At 43.2% G+C, this 14,156-nt stretch overlaps 1 protein-coding gene across 3 annotated transcripts in view; it reads right to left on the bottom strand.

Annotated features, from left to right (window-relative positions):
• Positions 1 to 14,156, bottom strand: part of FAM13A (family with sequence similarity 13 member A) — a 127,552-nt gene that overhangs the window by 90,837 nt on the left and 22,559 nt on the right. For all 3 annotated transcript variants that reach the window (XM_070758049.1, XM_070758048.1, XM_070758047.1), the window contains exon 6: positions 11,597 to 11,677. In XM_070758049.1, the coding sequence (XP_070614150.1) occupies positions 11,597 to 11,677 (81 nt within the window). The remainder of the gene's footprint in view (positions 1 to 11,596; positions 11,678 to 14,156) is intronic.

Raw genomic sequence — 14,156 nt, 5'->3', positions numbered from 1 at the left:
ACAAAGATTAAAAAGAGCAGGCATATAGTGTACATAATCTATCATTATTATTATTATTATTATTATTATTATTATTATTATTATTATTATTATTATTATTAATTAGATTTGCATGCCGCCCCTCTCAGTAGTCTCGGGGCGGCTCACAAAAATAATAAAACAACGTATAACAAACCTAATAATTAAAAGTCACTAAAAAAACCCTTATTAAAAAGCAAAACATACACACAACCATACCATGCATAAACTGTATAGGCCCGGGGGAGATGTCTCAATTCCCCCAAGCCTGATGGCGGAGGTGAGTTTTAAGGAGCTTAGGAAAGGCAAGGAGGGTGGGGGCAATTCTAATCTCCGGGGGGAGCTGGTTCCAGAGGGTCGGGGCCACCACAGAGAAGGCTCTTCCCCTGGATCCCGCCAAAAGGCATTGTTTAGTCGATGGGACCCAGAGAAGGCCAACTCTGTGGGACCAGGACTATATGTGGACTGAATGCAGAACTATAGTTATGATTAAAACGGCAACTGCAGTCTGTATCGGTGTAACGGATACTGAATCATCCATGTTTCCATTTGGTAAAGGACCCATGACTTATGATTAAAGCTGGTTTGTAAAAACATTTCCCAGCTTTCAGGCACTGCTCCAGCAAGAGTGTTAATGTGCAGTCCATTTTGGAAAGAAGAGGGAACCCGGAGTATTGAATTTATATCATCTCGGGCCTATTAACAGGCCTCCCGAGGAAATATTTTGGCAACTGCACTGCTAAGACACAAGAGCCCCGAAGCCTTCGGTAGCAGCTGGACAACTTTAAGAAGTTCTCGCTGCCTTGTTTGCTTACTCAAGGCGACAGTGGGAAACAAAACAAAAATATCGAAACAACAGCACAGCCTGCAGAGGTTCACCCACAGAGAATGAAAACAAGGCCAACTTCTGTTAGGCCAACTGCCTAAATACAGTGGTACCTCTACCTAAGCAAGCCTCTACTTAAGAATTTTTCTAGATAAGAACCGGGTGTTCAAGATTTTTTTGCCTCTTCTCAAGAACCATTTTCCACTTACAAACCCCAGCCTCCGAAACTGTATCCGGAAAAGGCAGGGAGAAGCCTCCGTGGGGCCTCTCTAGGAATCACCTGGGAGGAAACAAGGCCGGAAAAGGTGGGAAGAAGCCTCTGTGGGGGCTCTCTAGGAATCTCCTGGGAGGAAACAGGGCCGGAAAAGGCAGAGAGAAGCCTCCGTGGGGCCTCTCTAGGAATCTCCTGGGAGGAAACAGGGCCGGAAAAAGTGGGAAGAAGCCTCTGTGGGGGCTCTCTAGGAATCTCCTGGGAGGAAACAGGGCCGGAAAAAGTGGGAAGAAGCCTCTGTGGGGGCTCTCTAGGAATCTCCTGGGAGGAAACAGGGCTGGAAAAGGCAGAGAGAAGCCTCCATGGGGCCTCTCTAGGAATCTCCTGGGAGGAAACAGGGCCGGAAAAGGCAGGGAGAAGCCTCCGTGGGTCCTCTCTAGGAATCTCCTGGGAGGAAACAGGGCCGGAAAAGGCAGGGAGAAGCCTCCTTGGGGCCTCTCTGGGAATCTCCTGGGAGGAAACAGGGCCAGAAAAGGCAGGCAGAAGCCTCCGTGGGGCCTCTCTAGGAATCTCCTGGGAGGAAACAGGGCTGGAAAAGGTGGGGAGCTTAATTCCTTTGGCGGGCTGCAGAAACAGAGTTGAAAACCTGAAGACTTCAGGTCCATTCCCGCATCCTGCCAAAAGAGTTCCTCTCCTCTCCTCCTGAGAGAATGTACACCAAAGACAAATTCCTTGTGTGTCCAATCACATTTGGCAAATAAAGTTCTATTCTATTCTATTCTATTCTATCCTAGTCTTTCTTACAAATCAACCAGAGTCCTGAGAACATTTGTCACTAAGGTCAGTTTTATTATTGCTCCTGCTATGATAACTACTACAAATAAATACTAGTAGTAGTATTACAATTACTACTATATTACAACAATTACTACCATCCCCATAGCATATAGATCAGGGGTCCCCAAACATGGCAACTTTTAAGATTTGTGGACTTCAACTCCCAGAATTCTCCAGCAAGCTGAACTCTGGGAGTTAAAGTCCACAAGTCTTAAAGTTGTCAAGTTTGAAGATCTCTGATATAGATCTTGAGCATTATGCGGTCAGAGACAGAAATAATTACACAGAACAGGTTGTAGTAGTGGTTTCTTGGGTCACATGTTGGCACTTTCAGACAACTTTTTAAATACAGGGATCATATCTGTTGTGGTTGGCTCTGCCCCAGCTCCTGCCCCAAGGAATGTGGAGGTGGATGCAGGGGAAACATCAACATGTCCTAGGCCTGTTTTATTGCCGACAGAGTCAGGGAGTGCAGTTTCCTCGGACAAAGAAGAAGGTGGGGGTGACTTGGAAGAGGGGGGCTTGGCACACAGCCCAGGAAGCCAATCTCCATTATCTTCGGTCGATTCGGATGCGGAAGTCTTGGACCCACGCAGGCGCAGAGTTATGCGTAGAAGAGACCAATTGAGGACATATTACAGGAGATAAGAGAGGCCGCCTGTGATTGGGTGGGGCTCCAGTAATTAGAGCTGCTGATACAAATAGCAGCCTGTTGGTTTGGCCGTTGTGGAAGATTATCTGACCGCAGTTCTTCAGGACCATGCTTTGCTGTTTTCCGGACTTTGTTGATTTTTCACGCCTTTGAAACCAAAGCGGAGCAAAGTGTGTGTGTGTCTCACTTCGTTGGAAGAAGGAGGGCTGTGACGTTTCTTCACAGCTGCTAGCTAAGTACTTAAGGACCGATTAAGGGAATTGTGCAGCCTACAAGGTTGTTTTGGGACGAGTGCTCTTTGCAATACAAAAAGGGTGCTTTGTTTCTTTTGAATTTTGGGATAAAGAACATTGTTTTGAATTTTCAAACGTGTGTGTGTCTGAAATTTGTACCCTTGAATTTTCGGGAGGCTCCTACCAGAGAGCCCGGCAGAACAATGTCCATCATTGTTTCACCAAAGCATCAGTTTTTGGTCTTCAGTTTTGAAAAAAGTCCTTGAGAGGTTTCGTCTGCTCCCAAAACTAATGCCAATGGCACAATGAAAGATTATGCTGCTCAAGTCCATTCTATATACACCCAAATGGGCCAGAGAGCTTTACTGGGAAACCGTCTCCATTTATGGTAGTCGTATTATCCATGATACTGAATTACTGCTTAATGAAAGAATTTAGGTGTCTCACTTACATTGGCTGGCATTGTTACACATGGCAGGCTAAATCAAGCAAAAATATGCAGGTTTCTCAAGAGCCACTGACAGCTCGAATAAATACTACAGACGTCTGCTTCCCATCATCCTTAAGTGACGAGAAATTAAGGGTATTGGGGAAAACAGTCATCTCTCCTCATTACACCTAGTGAGCTCTGCACGTTTATTTGCAAATACAGTGGCGCCTCTACTTACGAACTTCATTCGTTCCGTGACCTGGTTCTTAAGTAGAAAACTTTGTAAGAAGAAGCATTTTTTCCCATAGGAATCAATGTAAAAGCAAATAAGGCGTGCGATTGGGGAAACCACAGGGAGGGTGGAGGTCCCGTTTCCTCCCAGAGGATTCCTAGAGAGGCTCCACGGAGGCTTCTTCCCGCCTTTTCCAACCCTGCTTCCTCCCAGGAGATTCCTAGAGAGGCCCCATGGAGGCTTCTCCCCACCTTTTCCAACCCTGTTTCCTCCCAGGAGATTCCTAGAGAGGCCCCACGGAGGCTTCTCCCCAACTTTTCCAGCCCTGTTTCCTCCCAGGAGATTCCTAGAGAGGCCCCACGGAGGCTACTCCCCAACTTTTCCAGCCCTGTTTCCTCCCAGGAGATTCCTAGAGAGGCGCCACGGAGGCTTCTCCCCAACTTTTCCAGCCCTGTTTCCTCCCAGGAGATTCCTAGAGAGGCCCCACGGAGGCTTCTTCCCGCCTTTCCCAGCCCTGTTTCCTTCCAGGAGATTTTTTACAGCCAAGGTTATGAACTTTTCTATTTTTTTCCCAGCTGCAATCTGTCAATTTCTTGTCACTGAACTCTAGATTTCTGAACTCAAACCAGAAGGCTGCAAAGAATGGCAATAAGCACAATCAAGGGCAGACACGAAGTCTCTCGCGGAGACAAAATAGTGATTATGTTAAGCCTTGCAGCAAGACACCTAAGTGAGGTTACGACAGCATTCTTCAGAGTTTGTTTTGCAGAACAGGGAAAGCTCCTCTCTGTAAGCAAGACACAGATTCATAGGTTGACATTACAAGGAGTCGCACTCCGGATGAACTTCTAAGGATAAGACAGATTGGAAAATGGAACCGAATTCCCTTCACTGGATACATTGCAACGGAGGCTGGACAGCCATCTATTTTGGACCCTTTAATCCAGTGCTACCTCTTCTTATGAACATAATTTGTTCCGTGACCAGGTTCTTAAGTAGAAAAGTTTGTATATGTAAAAACAAATAATGTGTGCGATTGGGGAAACCACAGAGAGGGTGGAGGCCCTGTTTCCTCCCAGGAGATTCCTAGAGAGGCCCCACGGAGGCTTCTCCCTGCCTTTTCCAGCTCTGTTTCCTCCCAGGAAATTCCTAGAGAGGCCCCACGGAGGCTTCTCCCTGCCTTTTCCAGCTCTGTTTCCTCCCAGGAGATTCCTAGAGAGGCCCCACGGAGGCTTCTCCCTGCCTTTTCTAGCCCTGTTTCCTCCCAGGAGATTCCTAGAAAGGCCCAATGGAGGCTTCTTCCCGCCTTTTCCAGCCCTGTTTCCTCGCAGGAGATTCCTAGAAAGGCCCAATGGAGGCTTCTTCCCGCCTTTTCCAGCCCTGTTTCCTCCCAGGAGATTCCTAGACAGGCCCCAGGGAGGCTTTTCCCCACATTTTCTGGCCCTGTTTCCTCCCAGGAGTTTCCTAGAGAGGCCTCACAGAGGCTTCTCCCCACATTTTCTGGCCCTGTTTCCTCCCAGGAGATTCCTAGACAGGCCCCACAGAGGCTTCTCCCCGCCTTTTCCAACCCTGTTTCCTCCCAGGAGATTCCTAGAGAGGCCCCATGGAGGCTTCTTCCCGCCTTTTCTGGCCCTGTTTCCTCCCAGGAGATTCCTAGACAGGCCCCAGGGAGGCTTCTCCCCACATTTTCTGGCCCTGTTTCCTCCCAGGAGTTTCCTAGAGAGGCCTCACGGAGGCTTCTTCCCGCCTTTTCCAGCCCTGTTTCCTCCCAGGAGATTCCTAGAGAGGCCTCACGGGGACTTCTCCCTGCCTTTTCCGGCCCTGTTTCCTCCCAGGAGATTCCTAGAGAGGCCCCACGGAGGCTTCTTCCTGCCTTTTCCAGCCCTGTTTCCTCCCAGGAGATTCCTAGAGAGGCCTCACGGGGACTTCTCCCTGCCTTTTCCGGCCCTGTTTCCTCCCAGGAGATTCCTAGAGAGGCCCCACGGAGGCTTCTTCCTGCCTTTTCCAGTTACAGTTTTGGAGGTTTGGGTTTGTAAATGGTTCTTGAGAAGAGGCAAAAAAATCTTGAACACCTGGTTCTTATCTAGAAAAGTTCGTGAGTAGAGGCGTTTGTAGGTAGAGGTACCACTGTAAGAATTTCTGTTTGAGCGGAAGTTGGGTTCAACAACCTGAAAGAACTCTTTCCAAAGCTCTGATCCTAATTTAATCTGACAAGACAATTTCTCCACCAGCACATTTGTTTCCTCTTTCAAAAATAGCACGCTAGGAAACCGGTTCCCAGACTCTGGTTTTTCAAGGCAAATAAAGACAAACCACACACCGCCAGAGGTTCAATGCATCTTTTCATTTAATACCCGTTAAATATTTATAAACGCCGATGCAGCAGGCTGATAGTTCTTGAGATTATAGCAAGTGGTAAAAGGAAACCTTCTTCTTCCCTCTACGCCCCCAATTAGTTACAACCAGTCGTGGGTTGAATCCGGTACGGCTGGGATCGGGGTTCCGGTAGCGGAAATTGAGATGTATCTCCGCACCCCCAATGCGCACGCCTGTATGCTGATTCTGTAAAATGTTTAGAGAGGGCTGTAAAAGTACTATGAAGAAGTACCTCTACTTAAGAACTTAATTTGTTCCGTGACCAGGTTCTTAAGTAGAAAAGTTTGTAAGTAGAAGCAATTTTTTCCCATAGGAATCAATGTGAAAGCAAATAATGCATGCGACTGGGGAAACCACAGGGAGGGAGGAGGCCCTGTTTCCTCCCAGGAGATTCCTAGAGAGGCCCCACGGAGGCTTCTCCCTGCCTTTTCCAGCCCTGTTTCCTCCCAGGAGATTCCTAGAGAGGTCCCATGGAGGCTTCTCCCTGCCTTTTACGGCCCTATTTCCTCCCAGGAGATTCCTAGAGAGGCCCCACCGAGGCTTCTCCCTGCCTTTTCCGGCCCTGTTTCCTCCCAGGAGATTCCTAGGGAGTCATGCAAACCCATTAGAAAAGGAATAAAAGCTCGGAATTTAGGTGGGAGGAGGAGGAGGAAGAAGAAGAGGAGGAGGACAGTCGCTGCCGAAGGAAGAAGGTGAGGTGAAGGGAATCAAAAAAATCCAAAACTTTAAGGCTTAAAAAAAAAGACAGCAAGGAGGAGCACGTGCCTCCCATACACCCGGCGTGAGGCAGCCTCCCATAAACTGCGCCACGGAGAAAAACCCAGGGGGAATGGCAGGAAACTGACCGGGCCTTCGTGCCGCTCTCAAATTTCCTGGGAATTTTTTCCAGGCTCGGGTTCTTAAGTAGAAAACGATTCTTAAGAAGAGGCAGGAAAATATCGAGCACCCGGTTCTTATCTAGAAAAGTTCTTAAGTAGAGGCATTTTTAAGTAGAGGTACCACTGGATATAAGTCTAAATGTTATTGCTATAAATGCCATTTCAAAAAAAAAGGAGAAGGAAGCTTATATAATCTGCAGTTCAAAAAACAGATCAATACCTCTTTTGAAAGCCAAGATAAAACGTTTTGACAGTAGACTGCTAAATTATTGTGATGTAACAGTATATCTCAGTGTATATATATATATATACTAATAAATGTTTGCAAATATCCAGGATTCATCTAAAAGCAGAGCATTACCCAGATCCCTTGCAAAACTATTTTTCATGTACACTGCTCAAAAAATAAATAAATAAAGGGAACACTCAAAGAACACATCCTAGGTGTGAATGAGTGAAATCTTCTCATTGAATACTTTGTTCTGTGCAAAGTTGAATGTGAAATGGATGGTCAATCAGAGTTCCTTCCTAAGCGGACAGTTTGATTTCACAGAAGTTTGATTTACTTGGAGTTATATTGTGTTGCTTAAGTGTTCCCTTTATTTTTTTGAGCAGTATATTTCGATGCATTGTTGATAACAATTGGCCAGCCACCCAGACACTACCACAAATTAAATGGATTAGCAGGTTGTATAAAGGAGGTATTGACAGTATCAACAGTGGAGACCTTCAAATGTCTGAGTTCTATCATAACTCAAGACCTGAAATGGTCACCTAACATCAAAAACATCATCAAAAAAGCCCAACAAAGAATGTTCTTTCTGCGCCAGCTCAGGAAGCTCAAACTGCCCAAGGAGCTGCTGATCCAGTTCTACAGAGGAATTATTGAGTCTGTCATCTGCACCTCTATCACTGTCTGGTTTGGTGCTGCAACCCAACAGGACCGACACAGACTTCAGAGGAGAATCAGAACTGCAGAAAAAACAATTGCCGCCAACCTGCCTTCCATTGAGGACCCGTAGACTGCACGAGTCAAAAAGAGGGCGGGGAAAATATTGACTGACCCCTCGCATCCTGGACACAAACTATTTCAACTCCCACCCTCAAAACGTCGCTACAGAGCACTGCACACCAAGACAACTAGACACAAGAACAGTTTAACACCATCACTCTGCTAAACAAATAATTCCCTCAACACTGTCAGACTTTCTACTAAATCTGCACTTCTATTTCTACTAGTTTTTTTCTCATCATTCCTATCACCCATTTCCTCCCATGTTGACTGTATGACTGTAACTTGTTGCTTATATCCTAAGATTTTTATTAATATTGTTTCCTCATTGCTTATTTGACCCCTATGCCAATCATTAAGTGTTGTACCCCATGATTCTTGACAAATGTATATTTTATTTTCTGTACACTGAGAGCATCTGCACCAAGACAAATTCCTTGTGTGTCCAATCACACTTGGCCAATAAAATTCTATTCTATTCTATTCAATAGTCGATTCACGATTGCACAGAATTTTGGGCAGTCATCGCCTGCCCCAGAGACCGACGGCTTGTTTTACTTCTCCCAATCCATTGCCCTCACCCCATCTCCCCTTACGTCCTGCTGATTTTCATAAAGACACAATTAGTCTGGTTTTTGTTACTGGCCAAAAGCCATCTCTCTTTTCCCTTTCACAGTGTAGAGTTTTTCAAAATCCTCCTGGGAGATTAAAAGAGACTTCACGCTGCTCCAATGCCAGTGTTTTTAATAATGGGAAAATAGGAAAAGTACAAAGTAACTCTGAGGATGTTTAAGAGTGGAGCGCTGTGATTTTTCAAGATGTGTTGTGTGTGCCTTTGACTTGAGGCACCACAAAGCTTCACCTCTGATGAACCTCAAGGTTTATTTTTTATTTTATTTTATTTAATTATTTGTCAAACAAGTCTAGTTATTTATTTATTTATTGATTGATTGATTAATTGATTGATTGGATTTGTATGCCGCCCCTCTCCGTGGACTCAGGGCGGCTAACAACAGTGATAAAAAATAGCATGTAACAATCCAATACCAAAACAACTAAAAAACCCTTATTATTATAGTACTATAATAAAATAGTGTTATAGTACATATTAACATAACATAACATAAGTAGAACGTAGTAATAGAAAGGATAATAAGACAATAGGACAGGGACATTAGGCACATAAGTGCGCTTATGCACGCCCCTTACACACCTCTTAGAAAAGGGGAGAGGTCAATTGTAGATAATGTACGTTGAAGATTTTGGGGTTGGGGGAAGCAACAACAGAGTCCGGTAGTGAGTTCCAGGCGGTGACCCCTCTATTGCTGAAATCGTATTTTCTGCAGTCTAGTTTGGAGCGATTTACATTCAGTTTGTATCTATTACGCACTCTTGTGTTGTTGTTGTTGTTATTATTATTATTGTTATTATTTACTACACTTGTATGCCACCCTTCTCCGAAGACTCAGGTCGGTTCACAGAATACAATACAAAAACAACATGTGTACAAATCTAATAGTTAAAAACTATAAACTAAAATCCCATTACACTAAAAAGCAGTCAATTAACACAATCACATCCACACATAACATAGTGAGGGGGGGGGGCATGATCTAACTGCCCCATGCCTGGCGACATAGATGGGTCTTAAGGCTCTTGCAAAAGGCAAGGAGGGTGGGGGCAGTGCGAAACTCTGGAGGGAGCGGATTCCAGAGGGCCGGGGCCGCCACAGAGAAGGCTCTTCCCCTACATTGTCTGGTCGATGGGACCTGAATTAGGCCAATTCTGTGGGACCTAATCGGCCATTTCTGGCCTCTGGGGGGTGGGGTCCAGGGGTTGGGCAAGGTGGTTTTGCCCTCCCCAGGCTCATAGAAAAGGGAGAACAAAAAATGGGCCCTCCGCATGATCTCTGGACCTGAGCTCATGTGTTCACCGATATGGCTCTGCATTGCCACTTGCGGCACGTATGCCATAGGTTTGCCATCATGGGAACAGACTGTCCTGCAAAAACATGGTGAGAAGAGTAAAGTGGGTACCATTTTGACCAATTAATGCTTTGTAGCCAATATGCCTGTGTGGTCAGTATTCAAACTCCCAGAAAGTATTTTACCAGAAAATCCAGATGTTCTCAAATATTCCAAAAATGTCCACCGGGCCCAAAAGTTGTGGAAACTCTGCCAAAAGTTGTTTGGTTAGGGAAGAAAACTGATAGGGTGGTAGTAAGTTATCAAATCTTAATTAATTATCAAAATTAAGTGCTATACTCACACTTAATAATGAATTAGAATAGAATAGAATAGAATAGAATAGGAACTGCCTTCTACCGCACGAATCCCAGCGGCCGATAAGGTCCCACAGAGTTGGCTTTCTCCGGGTCCCGTCGACCAAGCAATGTCGTTTGGCGGGCCCCAGGGGAAGAGCCTTCTCTGTGGCAGCCCCAGCCCTCTGAAATCAACTCCCCCCAGAGATTAGAATGGCCCTCCTTGTCTTTCGCAAATTACTCAAGACCCATCTTTATTGCCAAGCATGGGGGAGCTAAGATATTCCTTCCCCCTAGGCCATTACAAGTTATGTATGGTATGTTTGTGTTTATATTTGGTTTTATTATAAGGGTTTTTAGTTGTTTTATTAGTTGGATTGTTACACGTTGTTTTTCATCATTGTTGTTAGCCGCCCCGAGTCTGCAGAGAGGGACGGCATACAAATCCAATAAATAATAATAATAATAATAATAATAATTCTTTATTGGCCAAGTGTGCTTGGACACACAAGGAATTTGTCTTGGTCTCTGGGTGTCACGTGACTTTCGTTGTTAATGACAATTCATTATATTGACAATGACAATAAAGTATTTATATTCATAAATCTATAAAATTGGTCCTGAGATGTAATAAGGCTAAACTGGTAAAAATTGCTTGTGTTTCTAAAACAAAGGGTTTTCTTCAGAAACACAGCTAGCCAATCTTGGAATTGCCAATGTGTGAAAGTTTAACTATCCGATAAGATTAGGTCAGAGGTGTGTGTATACTTATATAAGCCTTGCTACCTGTACTAAAGGCCTCATGATGGAGAACATCCACAATATAGTTTAATATCTAACTTCATCTTGTTTAATCTCACAACAAAGATTGATTGAGGAAACAAGCACATAACTTTCTCTATTTATATTTTTTTCCCGGGAAAGAGAACACAAAAAGTCCCAGAACTACTGGCAATATGATGCTACTATGTGAAAGGTTGAAGAATTTAAAAAGGGAGAAATTCTGCTCTAAGTAGAGGGTTTTTATTTTGGTATACATTATGCCCAGTGAAGGGCTGCAAAATGTTTTACCTCCACACTGTGGGCACAAGATCATATGCTGCAACGTCCTACCGGTCAATGACTATTTCAGCTTCAACCGCAACAACACAAGAGCATGCAACAGATTCAAACTTAATATTAACCGCTCCAAACTTGACTGTAAAAAATATGATTTCAACAATCGAGTTATCGAAGCGTGAAACTCATTACCGGACTCAGTAGTGTCAACCCCTAACCCCCAACATTTCTCCCTTAGACTCTCCACGATTGACCTCTCCAGGTTCCTAAGAGGTCAGTAAGGGGCGTACATAAGTGCACTGGTGTGCCTTTCGTCCCTTGTCCAATTGTCTTTCCTTTCTCTCATATATCATATATATTTTCTTCCTTTCATATATCTTCTCCTCTATTTTTACATATTATCTTTATATATATTACTTCATGTCTATTCTCTTCCATATGTATTGTGTATTGGACAAAAGAATAAATAATAAATAAATAAAATAAAATAAATTTAAATTTAATAAATAGCGTAGATAAAAGGTAAAGGAAAAACAGCCACTGAAAACATGAATACTTTTATTTTTCTGTACCTTTGTTCTTGGTTTTGGCTTGGGTGCTTCTGTCTCAAGGCTTTTCAGCAAGATTGGTGGAGATGTCTTGCAACTAGCCTCCTATCAGGAAACATCAAAAGCAATTCATAAAAATATGTCTGGAGATACATCCTGAAACAAGAACAGCTTAAAGGTTCACTTGACAGGCATTTGAGCTTCAGATAAAGATACAATACTTAATACTTCAATACACCAGGGTGATTTGACACAAAAATATGTAACCCTTCCCTGGTGCAGAGCTGAAGGGATTGGATACTGTAGCCTAGAGGATAATTCTCTGCCTTACAAGGCAAAGGTTGCAGGTTCAAGTCCCAGTGGGTATGGCTAGCTGATGAGGCCAAAATAAGGCCGAAATAGATCTATCCTAGTCTCCCTTAATTTTCAAATTCAGCAAAAAAACATGTGACATACATATATAATTACTTTCCAAAACAGAACACATATATGAAAGAATAATCATGGAAGCCATAGAGATAGAAAAACACCCCTTCTGTATGAATAAATGTGATGACACGTCCCGCCTACCAGAAATTTAGAAACCAGCCCTAAACAAAAAAAACATATCACAATCATCACCATGTCAATCCTTCAACTAAATGTGATTCCACCAACCAATTTTCAACCAAATTCCACCAACCAATCAAATCATTAAAACATAGCCACCCAATCTACTTGCTACATTCAAACCAAATCTCCACCCCCACCACTATTTATAAGGAACAAATGGCAGTTGCAAACAAATTATATTTATAGCAGCACGAAGCTTACAACTTTAGCCTGATGATGGTGAATGTGATTTCACCGAAATGTCGCATAGACACTCAAAATATTACACGGGGCAAAACCCGAACTCAGAACAATCCACATACATATACCCCTGAAAATCTACGAAAACACACACACACACACACACACATATATATATATATATATACATATACACACACACATATACATATACTGTACTGCTCAAAAAAATAAAGGGAACCCTCAAAGAACCCATCCTAGACCTGAATGCATGAAATATTCTCCTTGAATACTTTGTTCTGTACAAAGTTGAATGTGCACAACAGCAGGTGAAATTGATTGTCAATCAGTGTTGCTTCCTAAGTGGACAGTTTGATTTCAGAGAAGTTTGATTGACTTGGAGTTGAATTGTTTTGTTTAAGTGTCTCCTTTATTTTTTTGAGCAGTTTCAGCAATTTTAGCTGAAAAAAATATATAATTTAGCCTCATGGGTGAATGCAAGTGATTAGATCAGTGTTTCCCAACCTTGGCAACCTGAAGATATCTGGATTTCAACTCCCAGAATTCCCCAGCCAGCGTTCGCAGTGTGTTATTTCATGGCTTCTATCCTTAAGATTTTTATTAATATTGATTACTTCTTCATTGCTTATTTGACTCCTATGATAATCACAGCTGTCAGCCTGGATAGCTTCAAGGCAGGATGAGACAGATTCATGGATGCCAAGTGTATTGGTGGTTATTGAAACGGATGTCCATGTGCCGCCTCTATGTTGGTTGAGGCAGGCAGGATCCCCTTGGGTACCATTTGTTGGGGGTCAGAGGAAAGGGAGGGTCTTGCCTTCTCTTTCTGCTCAAGATCCCCATGGACAATGGGTGGGACACAGAATGCTGGACTCGATGGGCTTTGGCCTGATTCAGCATGGCTCTTCTTATGTTCTTATGTTCATTAAGTGTTGTACCTTCTTGGCAAATGTCTCTTTTTCTTTTATGTCCACTGAGAGCATATGCACCAAAGACAAATTCCTTGTGTGTCCAGTCACACTTGGCCAATAAAGAATTCTATTCTATTCTATTCCATTCCATTCCATTCTATTTTCTGTTCCCTGCCAAGGTTCCACCTATTGAAGAATCAAGTAAGAATGTACAACAGTTCTTTTAATGCTCCTTCTTGAGTTCCACAGCTATGGTGTCACCTATTAAAAATCAGACAATCTTACCAAGAAAATAAGTAAATAAAGATTCATTCTCTCTGATCATACATTCTCCTTCCAAATACATTCCTCTCCCTCCAGGCTTTTTTTTCTCCATCAATTTAATCCATTGCGGGAAGAACAAATGCTTAAAGAGAGGCCAAAAAAATGTTTACAAAACTTTTCAAGTGATGCCTTTCTCCCACGTAATTTATATGCATTCGTCTCTTGATTTACAAAACAGTCTCCAGGATTGTTTGCTGCGTGGATGATAGCCAGAAGCAAATTGTTTCACATCATTATCACAAATGCTAAAAAGCCAAAAACATTTCCATTTACATGGCTCCTGGGTTTTGTTTGGACATAACACCAGTCAAGGACGTATCTTATTTTCCAAGTCTGCTTCGTATTCAATTTAAACAATGGTCAGAATCTCAGATTAACTAGCAATCGTAAAGATAAAAAGACACTGTTTCATATACAACTGAACAGCACAAATATTAAACACTTAATAATGATCAGCTTACATCTGGAAATAATATGTTTAACACTATCAAACAATATCTCCTTATTCCAAGTCCTTAGGAAGCGCTCTGTAGACC

Source organism: Erythrolamprus reginae, chromosome 7, assembly GCF_031021105.1.
Source record: "Erythrolamprus reginae isolate rEryReg1 chromosome 7, rEryReg1.hap1, whole genome shotgun sequence".
NCBI classification, from domain to species: domain Eukaryota; kingdom Metazoa; phylum Chordata; class Lepidosauria; order Squamata; family Dipsadidae; genus Erythrolamprus; species Erythrolamprus reginae.
Note: the sequence above shows the minus strand (reverse complement) of the source record. Positions and strands in the feature narration are given on the sequence as shown.